Here is a 19,757-nt window from a genome sequence, read left to right on the forward strand (position 1 = left end):
CTTTACGACGAAATATATTCCTCGCTAAGTTACGACGAATTAGCGAGGAAATATGTGTTACGACGGACGAGTAACGAGCAAACGCGCTTCCTCGCTATTTCGTCGTAAAGCCTCTTTTACGACGAAATAACGAGGAAAACCGCCCTCGTTAAGGTGATGTTTTCCTGTAGTGTAACAATTACTTTTTTCCTTTACCTCTAAATACTTCATACTACTCTACATTTTTCTTCTTTAGCATATCAAAAGTCCACTAAAGTTTAAGTTTTTTCTATTTTCATTTTTTAAATAAAGTTGTAAGATGAATTTTCTTATACAAATATATAAAATGACATATTTATATATATTTATAAGAAGAATCTACGAGCAAGAGGAATGAAGGGAGATATTTGTTGTATTAGATGTGGAGCTGAGGAGGAACCAATAAATCATGTGTTTATTGAGTGTCCTCATGCGCGTCAAGTTTTAGCTTTGTCAAAGATACTGTCTAACCCAGTTTACTTTCCCACAAGTTCACTATTTACAAATATGGATCATCTTTTCTGGAGGGTACTCCCGAAGATGGAAGATCATAATTTTGCATGGATACTATGGTATATTTGGAAAGGAAAGAATAATAAGGTCTTTAGTAATTTGGATATTGACCAAAGAGATACACTTAAGCTTGCAGAAACTGAATCAACACTTTGGGCTGGTGATTAAGACTACGCAGGCTCCACCACAGAATGAGGTTTTGAATCGGCAGCCGAGGGTTGGTCGTTGGTGTTTTATAGATGGTTCCTGGAAAGATAAAGAACCTTATTCAGGTCAAGGATGGTATAGCATACTCGAGGGCTTTCAGGGATTGATGGGTGCAAGGAATACTAGGGCATGTCATTCACCTCTTCATGCAGAGATGGAAGCTTTGATATGAGCAATGGAATGTATGAGGAATTTACATCAGTTTCAGGTTACATTTGCTACGGATTGTTCTCAATTGGTGAAGATGGTTTCGGAACCAGAGGAATGACCGGCGTTTGAGAGTTACATGCACGACATAAAGCTACTGAAGACACGTTTTACTAGCTCAGAGATCATTCATGTACCCCGGACGGAAAATCAAAAGGCGGATAGTCTAGCAAGATGTGCTAGAAAACAATCGTCTTTCGTCGTTCACATGGATGCAAAGTTACCGGTTTGGTTCGCAGAGTTTATATGAATCTGTCTGTTGATGACAAAAAAAAATATATAATAAATTTTATTAAATTTCACTAACACATATATATATTTAATTTACATATGAATTTTTGTCTTTTTGTATAAATTTTTATGCACATTATTTTCTGTATAATATTAAAATATATAATTACACTAATAATTAAATATAATAGTTAGATAAACAAAAAACATATAGGCTACAATTGATTTTTATTGTTGTTGATAATTAACATACAATAATTAACTAATATTTTTTATACAGAAACTATAATGTCATTTGATTATATTTTTATAGAAATAAATTAAATAAAATCATACATACTATTGATTGCATGTCTTTTTAAATTTAAATAGTTAGTTTTACAAGCATTTAATTTTTTTAATATAAATCGTATTCATTCTTAGATATATATACATTCATGTATTTTCAATATCGTGTTTAACTGATTTTTCAGGTTATGTCATATATATACATCCAATAACATAAGTTAAAATAATTGAGGCACATAATAAATATTTTTTAACAATTTATTATATGTACTATAACACATGCATGTATTTATTAAAATAATAAAAACTATTGATACGAATTTGTAGTTTTTTTTTTGTTTTAGATATTTAACTTAAAAATTATTGTTAACTCGATAAATTATTTTAACCGGTTTGATCTGCATTTTGTGTTTGATCTGCATTAATTTGATCTGCATTAATTTGATATGCATTCCATTCGAAGCTTCTATAGTTATCCAGTGCAAAAACTCAATTATTGTTACGAAAGTCAAAAATAAGGTGCAGCCGTGTTTCGTTGAAAATATAAAAAGATGTGGGGTCCGCTGCACTATTTGCACAGTAAATTTCTTTCTATATATACGAACGTTTTCGTTCATTGTAAAACACGCCTCAATCTCTTCTCTCTCTCTATAATAAGAAATTCTCTCTTCCTATATCAGTGTTAAAATTTCTACGGGTATAAAATTTTGCCCTTATCTAAATTTCTGCAATACAATAAAATACAAGTTCTTTTTATAACACGTTATCAGTTATCAGCACGATCACTCTGCGATTCGGAAAAATTTATTTGTATCATTTATACCCTGTTATAATGGTCGGTATACCGCCTCTACTATTATTTATATCATGTTATAATGGCCGGAATACCGCCTATATTATTTAGTAGTAATTTAATTTATTTATTGGTCGGCCGAGCCACCTTATATTCTGTTTATTATTTATTGGTCGGCCGAGCCGCCTTATATTCTGTTTATTATTTATTGGTCGGCCGAGCCGCCTTATATTCTGTTTATTATTAATTGGTCGGCCGAGCCGCCGTATAATTTATTTATTATTCTGCATTGATCGGCTGAGCCTTCGCATGATTTGTTGTCATAACATAAATATTTCATTGCTGTAATTTTTAATTTTATGAAATTTTATAGATTTGATTGACTGTTTAATACGATATTTTCAGACTGATTTTTAGTGCACTCGATTTAACCCCAACGGTCACAAAGAAAATTTTTCAAAAATTTTCCCTTTCTCCAACGGTCATGAACAGTAATTTTCATCTATAAATACAACTCATTTTCACTCCATTTTATCATCCAAAACATTTCATCTTCTCTCAAAAAATTTCAAATCGCTCTCCTCCGATATTTCATTTCAAGAAAGATGATTCGCGCACTTTTGTTTTTATGTGCCATTTTTATTTGTGTTTCTATTTATGGTTTATTCGTTGGAGAATTTACTCCGAGTGAATTTAAGATGAATATCGGTTTAATTTTCTTTACATCGCTTCTCCTTGTAATTGCTTGCATGATTAATGTAAACGGTTCCTTTTAATATGAATAATATTCTAATAATTTTATTTATGTGCTTTAGAAATACAAATGGCAAAAATCGAGAAACTTCAGTTTCCGGCATTGGAAGTAACTGGGACAAACTACACGGCATGGGTTACAAACATGGAGCTTCATCTAGATTCTGAAGAAATACTCGGAACAATAAAAGACGGCAATATATCAACCTCTCATGAAAAGGATAAGGCCGTGATATTTCTGAGAACATCTAGATGAAAATCTTACGCATGATTATGTGAGAACCAAAGATCCATTAGATCTTTGGAAAGCTCTGAAGGAGAGGTTTGATAACCAAAAGAAAATTACTCTCCCCCATGCACTCGATGAGTGGAAAAATCTACGATTTCAAGATTTTGAAAAAGTGGAAACGTACAATTCCGCTATATTGAGAATAGCGGCGCAATTAGATTATTGCGGTAAGCCTGTCTCGGAAGCAGAAATGCTCGAGAAAACTTACCAAACGTTCCACAAAAATCATTATGTTCTACAAGAACAATATAGAAATTGTGGGTATACGAGGTTCTCTGAACTCGTTGTGGCGCTTATGATAGCGGAGAGAAATAATGAACTCCTCATTAAAAACCACAATGCCCGACCCACGGGAACCAAAGCATTTCCTGAGGTAAATGCAACGGATATAAAAAATCCGGAAAAAGGAAATTATTCCTATCGTGGGCGTGGTCGTGGCCGTGGTCACAATCGTGGTTTTGGTCGTGGTCGTGGTCGTGGTTATCGATTTAACCGCAACCATGAAAGGAGTAACAACCCAAGAGGAAGGGGATCCAACACATGGAATCGATCTGATCGGGTAAAAGGGAAAGAAACCCAAGAAAACCCTACTCATAAAAATGAGAACGTCTGTTACAGATGTGGATCGAAGGGACACTGGTCTCAAGTATGTCGAACTCCTCGGCATCTATGCCAATTGTACCAAGAATCTATTAAAGGCAAGGCAAAGGAAGTAAATCTCAATGAACACCTTGTGGGTACAACATCGACATACCTCGAATCCTCTGACTTTATGGGAGATTTCGACGAGGCCACTCATCAAAATAATTGAAGTGCTTGTACTGATCAAGCTTAATAATGCCTAGTGATGCCATAAAATATTATGTATTTCACTTTCAAAATAATGTTGTATTTCAAAATATCTAATGTATAATTATTGTGTACTTGTTATTGATGCATAATATGTTTACTTATGAAAGTTTATTTTCTTTATTGATATTAACTGTGTGTTACAGAAATGGATAAGAAAGCAAATGGAACAACAACTAAACAAATTGGTAGAGAAGTTTGCATACCAGATAGTGGCACAACGCACACTATACTGAAGGATAAGAGATATTTCTCTACTTTAAAGTCAGTAAAAATGACTATAAACACAATATCAGGTCCTACAGACCTGATCGAAGGAATTGGCAAGGCAAACTTTATGTTGCCTAATGGAACAAAGTTTTCCATAGATAATGCCTTATATTCTCCAAATTCTAAGAGAAATTTGTTGAGTTTCAAAGATATATACCGTCAAGGGTATAACACTCAGTCTGCAACTGAGAATGGAAAGAAGTATTTGTATATAACTTCTGAAAAATCAGGCAAAGGCCTTGTACTGGAAAAATTTCCAGAACTTCCTTCTGGATTGCATCACACTTATATTGATGCTATAGAATCACATCTTGTGATCAAAAGAAATCCAGAAGATGTTACATTATGGCATGATCGCCTTGGTCATCCAGGCACTACAATGATGCGAAAAATCATTGAAAGCTCACATGGTCATTCAATAAAAACCCAAGATATATACCAAAGTAATAAAATGACATGTGATGCGTGTGCTCTTGGGAAATTAATCATAAGACCATCACCAACCAAAATTGACAAAGAATCACCAAAGTTTTTGGAAAGAATCCAAGGTGATATTTGTGGACCAATACATCCACCGTGTGGACCATTCTACTACTTTATGGTATTAATCGATGCATCGAGTAGATGGTCACATGTTTGTTTGTTATCATCTCGAAATATGGCATTTGCGAGATTTCTAACTCAGATAATCAAATTAAGAGCACAGTTCTCAGATTATCCAATTAAAAGAGTTAGATTAGATAACGCTGGTGAATTCACATCCCAAGCTTTTAATGATTATTGTATGGTATCAGGGATTGAAGTAGAGCATTCTGTTGCTCATGTTCATACACAAAATGGTTTGGCAGAATCATTAATTAAACGGCTGCAACTAATTGCAAGGCCATTGATCATGAGATCAAAACTCCCAACCTCTGTATGGGGACATGCTATTTTGCATGCAGAAGCACTAATTCGGATAAGACCAAGTGCATACCATAGATATTCCCCATTACAGTTAGCATTTGGAAAAGAACCAAATATCTCTCATCTAAAAATCTTTGGTTGTGCGGTTTATATTCCAATAGCACCACCGCAACGTACAAAGATGGGACCGCAAAGACGGTTGGGAATATATATTGGCTATGATTCTCCATCAATAATAAGATACCTAGAACCACAAACTGGTGATGTGTTTACGGCACGATTTGCCGATTGTCATTTCAATGAGAAAGAATTCCCAACTCTAGGGGGAGACAATAAACAAGTAGGAAAAGAGATCAAATGGAGTGTACCATCGTTATTACACCTTGATCCTCCTACGAAACAGTCAGAACTAGAAGTTCGACGTATCATGCATTTACAAAATATAGCAAATCAGCTACCTGATGCATTTGCTGATACCAAAATGGTAACTAAATCACATATACCCGCTGCAAATACTCCTGCTCGTATTGAAATACCACAAAATGGTGGAACGGCAGTTGATACACGTGAATCAGGAACACGTTTAAAGCGCGGTAGACCTATTGGTTCAAAGGATAAACTTCCTAGAAAACGTAAGGAATGTGAAAAGCATGATACTCCCAAAATAACAGAAAATATTTTGGACGAAGAAAATTGTGAATCTAACGACAATATAAAGCATCTTGAATCTGAAGGAAATCATGAGATTTCTATCAATTACATCCATAATGGAAAGATATGGAAACGAAATGAGATGGATGATATTGATGACGTTTTCTCATACCTTTTAGCAAAGGAAATAAATGAAGAAAACGAAGATCCAGAACCAAAGTCTGTATATGAATGTCAAAAGAGACATGACTGGATAAAATGGAAAGATGCAATTCAAGTCGAATTAGATTCGCTTAACAAACGAAATGTATTCGGACCTATTGTGCTCACACCCAAAGATGTAAAACCTGTTGGGTACAAATGGGTGTTTGTCCGAAAAAGAAATGAGAAAAACGAGATTACAAGATACAAAGCTCGTCTCGTAGCCCAAGGTTTCTCTCAAAGGCCAGGAATTGATTATGAGGAAACTTATTCTCCTGTTATGGACGCAATCACATTTAGATTCCTGATGAGCCTAGCGGCCAATGAAAATTTAGAAATGCGTCTCATGGATGTCGTTACGGCATATTTATATGGATCATTAGATACTGATATCTATATGAGAATCCCAGATGGATTTAAAATGCCAGAAACGTTAAGTTCCAAACCTAAAGAGTTATGTGCAATAAAATTGCAAAGATCATTATATGGGTTAAAACAATCTGGACGAATGTGGTATAATCGTCTCAGCGAACACTTAACAAAAGAAGGATACACGAATGATCCTATATGTCCTTGTGTTTTCATAAAGAAAACAACATCCGGATTTGTGATAATCGCGGTGTACGTTGATGATCTTAATATTATTGGAACTCAAAACGAAATCCAAAAGGCATCAAACTATCTGAAAGGAGAATTTGAGATGAAAGATCTCGGGCAGACAAAATATTGTCTAGGATTACAAATTGAGCATTCTCGAAAGGGTATATTTGTACACCAGTCTACATATACCAAACGAGTATTGAAACGCTTTAACATGGATAAAGCAACTCCTCTTAGCACCCCGATGGTCGTTAGATCACTTAATGTTGAAAATGATCCGTTTCGACCATCTGAGGAAAATGAAGAAATACTTGGTCCTGAAACTCCATACTTAAGTGCAATTGGAGCTCTTATGTATCTTGCAAATTGTACTCGACCTGACATATCTTTTGCCGTTAATCTTTTAGCGAGATTCAGTTCGTCTCCTACGCGAAGACATTGGAATGGAATTAAACATGTCTTTCGTTACCTTCAAGGAACAACTGATTTAGGCTTGTTTTATCCTAAAAGTTCAAAAGGTCAAATGATTGGTTTTGCAGATGCAGGTTATTTGTCAGATCCACACAAAGCTCGATCCCAGACAGGATATGTTTTTACAATTGGAGGCACCGCCATATCTTGGCGTTCTCAGAAGCAGACACTTGTTGCTACTTCTTCAAATCACGCTGAGATCATTGCACTCCATGAAGCAAGTAGAGAATGTGTATGGCTAAGATCAATAAGCCGACACATCTGTTCAAGCAGTGGGATTGACGAAAATACGGAGCCAACTATTCTATATGAAGATAACGCGGCATGTGTTGCTCAAACGAAGGAAGGATATATCAAAAGCGATAGAACCAAACATATACCTCCGAAGTTCTTCTCATACACTCAAGAGCTCGAGAAGAATAAAGAGATTGAAGTAAGATATGTTCGATCATGCGACAATGCAGCCGACCTCTTCACAAAATCACTCCCTACCTCGGTATTCAGGAAACACATCCATAACATTGGGATGCGCCATCAGAAGGATCTATGACTGTTCATTTGAGGGGGAGCTTACGTGGTTGTACTCTTTTTACCTTACTATGGTTTTTCCCATTGGGTTTTCCTGGAAAGGTTTTTAACGAGGCAACAAAGACGTTAAGCGAGAGCGGATAGTGACACCGGCCCCCAAGGGGGAGTGTTACGAAAGTCAAAAATAAGGTGCAGTCGTGTTTCGTTGAAAATATAAAAAGATGTGGGGCCCACTGCACTATTTGCACAGTAAATTTCTTTCTATATATACAAACGTTTTCGTTCATTGTAAAACACGCCTCAATCTCTTCTCTCTCTATAATAAGAAACTCTCTCTTCCTATATCAGTGTTAAAATTTCTATGGGTATAAAATTTTGCCCTTATCTAAATTTCTGCGATACAATAAAATACAAGTTCTTTTTATAACAATTATATCTTATTTGCATTATCATACAAGACTTTTTAGAAAAAGTAAAATAACATTGAAGTCAATTATTTGGACGTCACTTTTGAACATGTGACATATAGCTTTATGTTTCGTAGCGTGTACCAGTAGACAGTAGTTAAAAAATATTCTGAACTCTAGTTTCCTTTTTAATATTCTCATCAATACTTTACTACTCCCTGGTTTTTTATATTTGATGCTTTAAGATTGTGCACATAGATTAAAAACATTTAAATTTCTAAACAAAAACATCATTAATTGTTTACTTAACTACAATTTAACCAATAATAAAATAGAAATTATAATACCATTGTTCATCTAGCATTAATTAGTAATAAAATTTACATAGAAAATTGAAAACGTCAAATAATTTGGTATAAAAAATTCCTCTAAAACGTTAAATATAAAAAAACGGAAGGAGTATTTTATTAATTCAGTGATAAGGATTGATAATCTGAGAGACGTGTATCTTTAGTTCTTTACATGTTCTTCTCTTCATTCGAGAAAGAAGTTCGCCTACGAAAAGAGCTGGATCTTCTAATAAGTTTGACGGATGAACTATTTTATGATTAAATTAACTGTGTTTTAAAAAGAAAATTATATTTTTGGCCAGTGAGATATTTAAAAACCGGTTCTTAATTTTTTTAGTTAAAAATTAAGAGACAGTTTTTTATATTCTGCTAAGAGTTTCATTCTAAGAATCTTCCATTAATCATGCTATTATATTTTTTTTAGTTGCTTCTGTCTTTTTCCTTCCACCTCAGATTCAAATAAATTATTATCAAACGAAATTCTACACCACTCTCACAAGCCTAACGTCCTTGTTCTTGATAAAGCCTATCACCCTCTGTTGACACCAGACTCCAGTTAAAGTGCTCAAGAGAAACCCAAAAAGATGTATTCAACGCACCAGAGAAATCGTTGTTGAGAGAAATTTCCGTAAGATATCTCCAGTGAGGAATCAGGTCCACTACATGTGAAATAACTGAAGATATCTTGGAGAATTTTTCTCAACAACAGTGGCTCTATGTGTGAGTTCATTGAAGCGGAATGCGTCAGATGTTGAAACCTGAAGCTCACCGGAGCTGACCCCCCCCCCCCGGACACAAGGAGGACGGTCGGCGAGAGGAGAGATTGGAGTGGAATTCGATCGGCCTTAGAGAACAGTGAGTTCCCAGATCTGACCGGTTAGGAAAGGGAGCCATCAGTTAAAGGGTTTTGTATCTTGATATGGTATGTAAAGCTTTTAGGATTATTGATCTAACAAATGTAAGTTAAAGGGTTTGCTTCAATCTTTTTTTTTTTGTTATTTGAGGAATTGTGAAAAGAATAAACCCAAGAAGAAACGATTATCCCTCCCAAGAACAGGGGGCGCCGTCGTCGACTTCTCGTTACTGCTCCGGCGGTGGGGTCTCTCGACGCCGTCGGGAGCGGTTCATCTTCGGATTCTCTTGTCTTCCTCGTCGTTTCTGTAGTTTTCGCTCAGATCTGCGGAGCCTCCTCTCTCGCTTGTGTTGAGATGGAGATCCGGTCGGTTCAGGTTCTGTCGACATCTTCTTAGTCAAGGTTCGTGGTCATGAGCTAAACCCGTCCGATTCATTTTGGGCGGGCTACGGACGTGCCCAATTAATAAATGGTCCAACTGGACAAAAGACCAATTAGTACATAGTCCAATTGAGCAAAGACCAAATAGACAATGGGTGTCTATGAGCTTCATAAAACATAATTTCATGAGTTTAACAAAAGAAAACATAGCTGTACAATTTAACCCAAAAAAACAGTTTTATCGTTAAAATAAAAAATTAACTATTTTGATGTAAAATGTAGTTTTACTATTTTGACGGAAAACCTAATTTCTTAGGTTATAACACATTATATATTACTTAGGTCTCTTTGAATTCTGGATGTGCAATAGTTATCCCTAATAAGAAAAAAATTCATATGTTGAATTGATTGCTAAGTTGTAACGCTCTCCGGCCTAAGTAATATATATGTTGAAAAAACTTCATATGTTGAATTGATTGCTTAGTTGAATTCTGGATGTGTGAAACAAAGCGTTTACAAAGAGAAAAAGAGTGTTACAGTTGTCGACGTTTCTCGAACTGAGACTCATGGCTATGTGGGTCAAGCCAGTCTCTTGAAACGCCTTTTGACACATTAGTTCCGTTCTCAACCCCGCCTACAAGATCTTTTCCTTGAGCTTCTACTTAAACCTCTGCTTCCTGCTCGATGCGTTACCGTCTTGTAGTTGCGAAGGAGGAGCTCCTCCGTGTGGTCCTAGGTGGATGTTATCTTCAGCTTTAATCTACAAAAAACATTGAAAGAGAGGTAGCTTCTTAAATACCTTTGACACTCCTCCTCTATGGATCTTTTTATTTACAGAACAAACCAATCAACCACTGACTTTAGGAGAAGATGTATCAGCTTGTGAATCATCATTAGCATTCTCTTGTTCAATCTCCAAGCTTGGAATCACAAACCCATCAGTGTCTGTACCCAAATCAAATGATCGATTCAACGTTTTGGAATTGAACAAGCTGATGCAGAGATTGGAACAATGCTCTGAGAGTCACAAAGCATAGATTTTTAACTTGTGCGTCAACAAAAGCATACAAGTTTGAAGATTCGAGAAGACTCTTATAAAATGGAATTTAGGGTTTCAAAGCTTGGAGAATGAATCAAGAACATGTTGGAGAGTATACGGTCACATGAGTAGACTTTGAGATAAACAAATGTAATCGAACGATTTTTAAAGAAACCTAATTAACTTAATACATGTAATGTGTTGAAGACCGGTCGGATCCGGATTCGGTTATTGCAATGGGCAAGGTGGAAACTAAAGTATACTCGAATGCTATTTTTTTATTTTACCAAAACAAAAAAAAAACCTATTGGATGTTCAAAAAAAAAACTAAGAATGTTATTTTGTAGAATACATCATTTCACAAAGTTAAATAATAATTATTTATTCTATTAAAAACATACAATCAAGTGAAATTAAAATTAAACAAGAGATGTTATTACATGTATTTTAATCATTTTTATATTTATTATATCAAATTAATAAACTACAATATCTAAATTTAAAATATTTTATTTCCTATTTCATTACAAAAAATTAAATTTTTTTATTTTATTTAAAATAATAAATTAAATATATTAAAAATATTAGGATATATATTATTTCAGTTTTAATTTCGAAAACAAAAGAAAAACAATTATTTATATATACATATATATTCAATAAATAATAAATTAATAAACCGGATATTATGGGTATAAGGTAATTCAGTCCAACTCAATTTTGAAATAACCGAATTGAACCAGACTGGAAAATGAAAGATATTTGAATAGAAAACTTAGAGCATTATTAACCTCGGTTTCTTAGCCGATATTCTTGACTCATGATTTGATTTTTTTTTTCCGTTTCAGCTAAGAGACGGTTCTTATATCTCTTATTTAAGAGACAGTTTTTAACTTTTCTTAGTTAAAATCTAAGAAAAAAGTAAGAATCGTCTTTTATCCGAAGCTAAAAACCCAGTTAAGAGACCAGAGTTAATGATGATCTTAGACATCTCCATCTGGAGGTTTAGGGAGAGATTCTTAAGGAAAAAGGAAAAATAAATAAATAAAACATGTTATAATAACAGAGAACCGCTGCTAAATTAAGAGGATTTAGAGTTGGTAAAAATCACATACGTGGCGGCTTGGTATTGGCTTGTTCCTTTCACACGAAGGGGAAAAATTGTGTCTTCTTTCGTCGGTCGGGTCTCTCTCTTCTTCTTCTTCGAAATTGTCGGAGTCTCTTGGCCGGTTCTCTCTCAACGACTTCGTAGATGAAGTTTGATCTGTTTCATTGTTGATCGATTATGTCTCTCCCTTCTCCGATTATATCTCTCTCTTCGTCGATTATGTCTCTCTTTCTTTCTTCATCGGTTGGTCTCTCTTTTTGTCGTCGATTATGTCGAAATCTCCAACGGAGATGATGTTTGGTGCTTCTCTTTATTCGTCAAGTCCATCAATTGATTTTAATGGAATAATGTGTCTTCGAAACAAACAGACATATGGTAAAGAACCGACAGAATTGTGGAAGAGACATAAAACCGAAATAAGAAAAATAGTTTATATTTTTTTTAGTTAGGCCGTGGGAAGCTAAGTCCATCATTTGATTTTCATGGAATAGTGCGGTAGAGAACCGACAGAGTTGTAGAACCGAAAATAAGAAAAACAGTTTATATTTTTGTTTGCATATACGTACCTAAACTTGGTTTGGAATATTTGTTTAAATTTTATGAAATCTAATAATTTATGAATTTTTTAATATTTAAATTTAATAATTTAATTTCTAAAAAGAAAAAAAAAGAAATTAAGAACTTCATAGAGATTTTTTTTATTGGACCGTTACAAAACTAATTTCATTAGTAGGGATTCTAAACTTTATAAAATACACAATAAATTATTAAATTAATTTTAAGAACTCACACTTTAAGCAATGGAGATGGTTTTTAGTACCAAGAAATCCGAGCTTCAGCCATCTAAAACCATGAACCGAACCGATCTTGAAATAAATCGAATCCGATTTTGGTTAAACCAAGTAGACAATGAACGCCGAAGCTTACATTTTCCGTCCGATAACCCAAAACCCCTTTTCGCTGTTTAAAATCTGTGAAAATGTACTTTTATCTCCGGCGACGAAGAGAGGTAATAAGCAAAGCTCTCGCAATGACCGAAGCTCCACGCCATCGAGTAGCTGCGTCGGAGATTTTGTCTGACTGTTCTCGCAAGGTACTGTCAAAACCTGCTTACCATCAAAGAAATGTGTTGTTCTTGAAATTCCTTTTGGTGTTGGAAGTGCTGGTAAAAGCCTGTTGATTATCATATGATGTGTAACAGGAGCTCTCTTGGATCTTCTGACATAAACTGGTGTGTATAGTTCACCTATAGGCAGAAAAAAAAGCTCATCTTAATGGGATTACAAGCACAAGAAGCTTATCCTGAGCTCTGGCATCATGCCACTGATGGTGATTATTCAGGTATCAAGCAACAATATATAGCAAGTCAAAGGGCAATTTGGCCTCTAGATTTGATAGGGTGGATGATGATCAACAGGGTAAAGTGCAACGACTCAGAGTTGGTGGTAGGCCCCCAGGGTCAGCTATAATTCTTTCAAGTCAGGTGATGGAACAGCCACAGTCTGCTACTGTCATGGACTGAGAAAGCTGGAATGTGGGGAAAGCAGTCGTGCTTGGTGGAGTTGAACCTCCAGAGCAATGTTTGTCACACAAAGATGAGACTTGGATAAAACAGCTACAAGGGAGAATTCGGATTTACAGATTAGTGGAGCCGAAAATTGGGTCAAACAGCCCGTGACCAAGTGTCAGAAGCTTTACTGCTTGCTTGGTCAGCTCTTTGAGGATGGATTTTCTGGTATCTGCGAAAGTTGATGGATCCTTGGAGAAGCTTTAGTCAATCTGGTGCATTTGAATGTTTTTGCTCAGCAAAAGTAAATCTATAGAGTGACACATTAGCTAAGCATTGGTCAACAAGAAGTAGAGGTGCTGACATAGTGGCTAGGACTGTCATATCTGCACAATTGGTCGAGAAATGTCTTTGCTTTTTTTTGCTCTATCCAAATGCCATGAGGAGTTGTGTTGTAATTTGTAAACAGAGTACTCACCTGGATCTCACTGTTTTTTTTTTTGGTCTGTTTCCTACTTGTTGCATACATAATGAAACTCAGAAAATCTCTTTTAGCTCCACATTATGTATGCTTGAAAGTAAATCTCTACATAACAGGTAATGAATGAACAAAAGCAAAAGTCTGGAGTAATCTCATCTATATACACTTAGGCCATGTTCGTTTGCTCACTCAGATGGATCATCTGGGTAAAAATGCAAATTGATGTTCGTTTTGTGCATTATAATGCTACATCCAGATGGATCACCCAGCTGAATTTTTAAAAACTCATCTCAAATTCTCACCCAAATGAAGGTGAGTCTTGATGGTGCATCTGGATGCAGATGCATCTAGTTCAGTTCAAAATAATAAATGACAAAAATGATCTTTTAAAATCAAAACATTATTTTCAAACCGTAAATTCTATTTTTTTGCATATACATTTTTCCGCTATAACCAAAAAATGCATTTTCTCGCAAAAACTGAAAAATACACTTTCCCGTCAAAACCGCAAGATGCATTTTTCCGCAAAAAAAAAACATAAAACACACATTTTCATAAAAACACATTTTTGGGCTAAACCAGTGAAACCGTATTTTTCGACAAAAACCGAAAAACGCATTTTCCCCTCAAAACAAAAAAAAACGCATTTTTCTGCCAAAATCCAAAAAACGCATATTCTCACCAAAACTCTAAAAACCATTTTTCGGCCAAAACCACAAATTCTCGCCAAAACCGGAAAAAGCAATTTTCCCGCCAAAACCGGAAAATCGCATTTTCTCGCCAAACCCGGAAAACATAATTTTCCCGCCAAAAACGGAAAACGGAATTTTCCCGCCAAAAACGGAAAACTGAATTTTCCCGCCAAAAACGGAAAACGGAATTTTCCCGCCAAAAACGGAAAATGAATTTTCCCGCCAAAACCGGAAAACTGAATTTCCCGCCAAAATCGGAAAAACGAATTTTCCCGCCAAAACTGGAAAAGCGCATTTTTCCGCTAAAACCGGAAAAACGATTTTTCCGCCAAAACCGGAAAAACGATTTTCCCGCCAAAACTGGAAAACGCATTTTCCCGCCAAAATAGGAAAAACGCATTTTCCCGCCAAAACTGGAAAAATGTATTTTCCCGCCATAACCGGAAAAATGTATTTTCCCGCCAAAACCGCAAAAATGCTTTTCCCGCCAAAATCGCGAAAAATTCTTTTCCTGCCAAAATCGCGAAGAAAACTTTTCCCGCCAAAATCCTGAAAAAAACTTTTCTCGCCAAAACTTCAAAACACACTTTTGCGTCCAAACCGCAAAAACACATTTTCCCGCCAAACCCATAAAACATATTTTTCCGCCAAAACCATAAAAATGCACTTTTTCGCGAAAAACACATATTTCCTCAAAAACCGCAAAAATATTTTCGGCCAAAACGGTAAAAATGCTATTTTTCCGCCGAAACGTAAAAAATTATATTTTAGTCATTTTATTAACAAGTCCACCTGGATGCATATGGAAGTTAAAAAAATGAAAAGCAAACGAACATAGTTGCATTCAGATGATTCATCTGGACGCATGGACGAAATGAAGAAACGAACAACACCCAGATGGAGCATCTGGATAAGACATCTAGATGGACCATCTGGATGCATCTTCCAGATGTACAAACGAACAGGGCCTTAGTTCATGAGCACGAGCTGAAATGCTCACAGTCAAAGTCACAAACGACTGTTGACTAAACCAACCACACAAAAAAAAACATCCTTTAGGTAAATTTCTAGGATGAAGTCAAAGTCACAAACGACTCTTGACTAAACTAACCACAAAACAAAAGAAGACATCCTTGTGAAGTGAGTGTTACATGCCCCACGCACTAGGTAAATTTGTAGGATGAAGATCGTTCACGAACTGTTGCCTCCATTCTTCACAAAACCTTTTAACTCCATCTTCTCCGGAGTTCTTTAACAGATTATCAATGATCTGTTTTTCTACACTTGTTTCATTTTTTTCTTCCTTAGAACTCATCAACCCAATCTTTCGAACTCCTTCCAAAATCCTCGCGCGAAAGGTTGCTTCGGCCATAATGCCTCTCTACGATCTAACACCAATTGAAATTATCACAGTTGGTTCATAAACTAAATGTTTGAGTGAAACTATTTGACACGTACCTCCATGTATTCCTCACGGCGAGATTCTGGAATGGTCGGCCTATCCAAAAGCGCTGCTGCAGCTCTTCGAATATTTACATATTCTTTAGCTTCAACCATTTTCTGATGAGAAGATTGGGAGACTTCACATCTTGAACTCATTGTTTTCTTGTAACGCTCTCCAGCTTCTAGAGCAATTTTCTGACACTTTTGACACAGCCACACCATATCACGAGACTGATCCATTTTAAGTGTCTCTGTGAAATATTTCCGGTATGATGGTGGTACTATCCGGTGACGATTCAATTCGATCCCTTCTTTGCCGCAACTATTACACAAATCCTTTTTCTTCTCAACTTTTTCAGGACCACCCAAAGTTTCAGTCTTCAACTGTAATCTGTAAAGCATATTCTCCATGAATTTGAGTCTGTTCTGCAAGCCCCATCTTCAGATACCACTGCCCTTTTCCATGGTTACACCAAAACTTCAACGTTCCGTCACTCTCGTACACAGCAACGTCAGGCTTGCGTATAGGTATCTGTGATACCTTTGAAGTTTGTTTTCCACTTTTTTTCACGAGAGGGGAAAAAGGAATAATTATGAAATTTCCCAGAAGAGAACAATTCAACAGATTAATCACACACGTTCCATTCATACCCAGACACTTTTGAAGAATAAGTGGAAAAGCGGTATCAAGAGCTACAGACTTGTCTCTCATGATCTGGTTGAAGTAAACGTCGTAATGACACAGGAAAATTGCCGACACCTTATCAAATTTCCCCCCTATTCGTTGATCAGCATCATCGGTTGATTTAAACACATCGTATGTGGTTGGAACTTTCCGAGCAAATTTAAGCATAACCTCATTAGATAACACAAATTCTCTGCTTTCATCGTGAATCCGTGCCTGAGAAAGAAACGAACATTAAATTAAAACGACAAAACTTATTTATGAAATTCTGAACTGAAACAATTAAAAAAAAAAAGCAAGGAAACTAACCATCAGATCTCTCCATATACAAAGTTTCCAAGCAAGTTCACGACAATCATATTGTTCCCGATTAGCTAATTTGAAATCTTCTTGTCCTTTGGCATATAGTGTTAAGCACACTTTGTTGGACCGCCTAATAGACTCGTCATACTTTTTAACTTCTTTGAGCTCGGCAGTCAAAACATCTGCAATCCAAAGCAAATATTGCGTATCGGTTCTTGCATATCGCAACATCGTTGGTGGGAGTGGTCGCTCTGTCCAGTCACGAGTCTGCAGTGAAAGGTTTAGCATAGATAAGACAGATGATACAACTGAAAAAAAGACACACACACAATAAAATACACTCAACCGTAATGTCTTGTCCGTGTCTACATTACAAATAGTTTGTAGCAAACCCTCGAGTGATTTTTGAGACTTTTCCAATAACAAACATGCCTGTAAAAAACCAAATTAGAAAACAGAGAAACTACATACATAAATAAAATTAAAAAATAAATAACCAACACAACAAGTGTCTACCGTGTATGTATCAAAGATATTGACCAAATAGATATGGAAATCCTTTTGCAGCCAAATAATATCATTTTGAGCCCCATGAAACACCTAGAAGCACAGACCATACATTAAATATTAAAATAAGCATCAGTGGGGTTAGATTATTCGACAAGTTGGAAGAAAGATTACCTTGCAAATCCTTGGATTACTGAAAATAGGACGAAGAAGGGCCATTTCATCGTGAAGTGCAACCGTGTCCACTAAGTAATCCTCTTCTCGTGTAGAAATCTTCAAATTTCAGAGAAATATCAAACATCAAAGCAAAAAACTAAATAGGACAAAATATTGTAAACATTTATTAAAAGTGTAGTTACCTGCATAAGTGCAGTAAAACCCAAATACGATCGTAAATTTTGTTGCTCCGTGTCAACAGCAAAAACGTTTTGTTCTGCCAACTTGTTTGCTAGTTCCCTCAACTGCAAACTAGAATCGACCCACATGCAGTCCTTTGAAGTGTCCTCTTTGGTGAATGATGTCCAAAAACTATGTTCCGGAGGATTATCGATCAAGGCACCAATCTCCTTGCGAAAGGGATGACACTTCTCTGTTGCAATTTTAGAAAATAAAAAAAGTTATAAAATATGTAAAACCGAACCGAGTTGGATTGAAACCGTACCTGTAGAGGAAGACACGTTCAAGTGTTCAAATGGGGAAAATGAATTGTCTGCAAGGACGCACTTGAACTCGAATTGAGGCTTCCGCTCATAGCACAATGACAAGTTCATTAAGGAATTGTCAGCTTTCTCCGGTTCCATTCTTGAAAAGCTTCGTTTTTTTCTGAAACTGGTCGGAGATGCCGAGAGATATCTTAAGAAAAAAGTAGATTAATGAGCGATCAACGTTAATTTATCAAACAATCTAAGGTAAGTAATCATGATACCTAGTAGTGATCACTCTCTTCTTCACTGAAAATTTTCAAAACCTCTGTTTGTGAAACGCGTTGGAGGTGCAGACGTGAAGAAGAAGAAAGTAGCCGTTGGTTATTTTTTTATAATATTGTTCATATTTCTATTCTGATTAGTATGTTTGGGTCCATTTACATTATTGGGCTTCGTTTAATTAGTTAATGGGCTGGAAGGTGGTTTGAGGGATTTGTATTCGTTTCCGTTTCTATTTCGTCGGCTGTTGGAGACAAATAACGGGAGGACGTTGAAGCTACTTGAGGTTGAGATACGCCAGCTTTGCTCTGCTTCCAAAGAATTGCGGTAAAGATGCATCCTTTTTAATATCTGCTTGCTCGTATTATCTTGCATTTGTTCTTGTGTTGTGTGTTTTTGATTAACTACAACTTTTTTCATATGTAAATGTTTATGCTTTGTAAGTATGTTGTTGAAGAAGCTTAGCTTTGTTTGTGAGCTGTAGGTTTTTACTTTGGGTATGTTGTTGTCATTTCAAGTAATGATGGTGATTTTGAGTAGTGAAGATGTGACATGTAACTTCTTGTGTTGTGGGTTTTTGATAAGGTGCAAACTTTTCATATGTAATAATTAAGCTTTGTAAATATGTTGTTGAGGAAGCTCAGTTTACTTATGAGCTAAGTAATGTCACTTCAAGTAATGGTTTTTAGTGATCTTGAGTAGTAAAGATGCGACTTTTAACTTTTGTGAATCTCCGATTAACCATGTTCGTTTGACCTGATGCCATAACATGAAATTGGAATCTAGCCTGATATATTACTTCATTCGATAGTTTCTGAGTGTATGACACTTACCTGTACTTGCGTTAAACCTGCAAACATAAGTTTCATTATTATTTACGTTTTTTTTAAGTTTAACTGTTGATGAGCAGGTGATGTTCATTGTCAGTTCCCAGACCACTTGCGGTTGTTTGAGCATGGTGGATATCCTCTAGCTGCGAACGGGATTGGATCCGATGGTGCAGTTGGAAGTTGGAACTTCACTGATAAAAAAAATGTACACCAAGTGTGGAAGCATCGAGAGTGCTTATTATAGGTCTCAGATCAATAAAGCATCATTAGAACTAACTATTCAAGCAGATGCAAGAGAGCGGTATCGGGCCCAACAACTTATCCATAACTCCCTGCATAAAGGAAAATGGTGTATTGGGCTCATTCTTCACTTCCAGTACCATTTACGTTTAAATCCTATTCATGAATATACCAAAGGAACATTCACCTTCAATATGCCAGCAACAAACGCCCCTCAGTTGAATGTTCACATG

The 19,757-nt window shown here is 35.9% G+C and overlaps 1 protein-coding gene and 1 long non-coding RNA gene across 2 annotated transcripts; one reads left to right on the forward strand and one right to left on the reverse strand.

The window, feature by feature from the left end:
• The first annotated feature begins 7,799 nt into the window (after positions 1-7,799).
• On the forward strand, positions 7,800-11,829 carry LOC125593007. Its single transcript, XR_007328875.1, has 2 exons — positions 7,800-9,454; positions 9,537-11,829. It is a non-coding gene; the product is annotated as an uncharacterized LOC125593007 (long non-coding RNA).
• A 4,580-nt stretch (positions 11,830-16,409) lies between these two features.
• LOC106426008 (protein RRP6-like 3) lies at positions 16,410-18,331 on the reverse strand. The gene is made up of 7 exons (XM_013866724.1): positions 18,193-18,331; positions 17,891-18,120; positions 17,706-17,804; positions 17,541-17,624; positions 17,453-17,456; positions 17,031-17,332; positions 16,410-16,937 (listed from the first exon to the last, which is right to left on the reverse strand). The coding sequence occupies exons 1-7, from the start codon at positions 18,329-18,331 to the stop codon at positions 16,410-16,412; spliced, it is 1,386 nt and encodes a 461-aa protein (XP_013722178.1).
• Between the last annotated feature and the right edge of the window lie 1,426 nt (positions 18,332-19,757).

Source organism: Brassica napus, chromosome C9, assembly GCF_020379485.1.
Source record: "Brassica napus cultivar Da-Ae chromosome C9, Da-Ae, whole genome shotgun sequence".
In the NCBI taxonomy this organism is placed as follows: Eukaryota; Viridiplantae; Streptophyta; class Magnoliopsida; order Brassicales; family Brassicaceae; genus Brassica; species Brassica napus.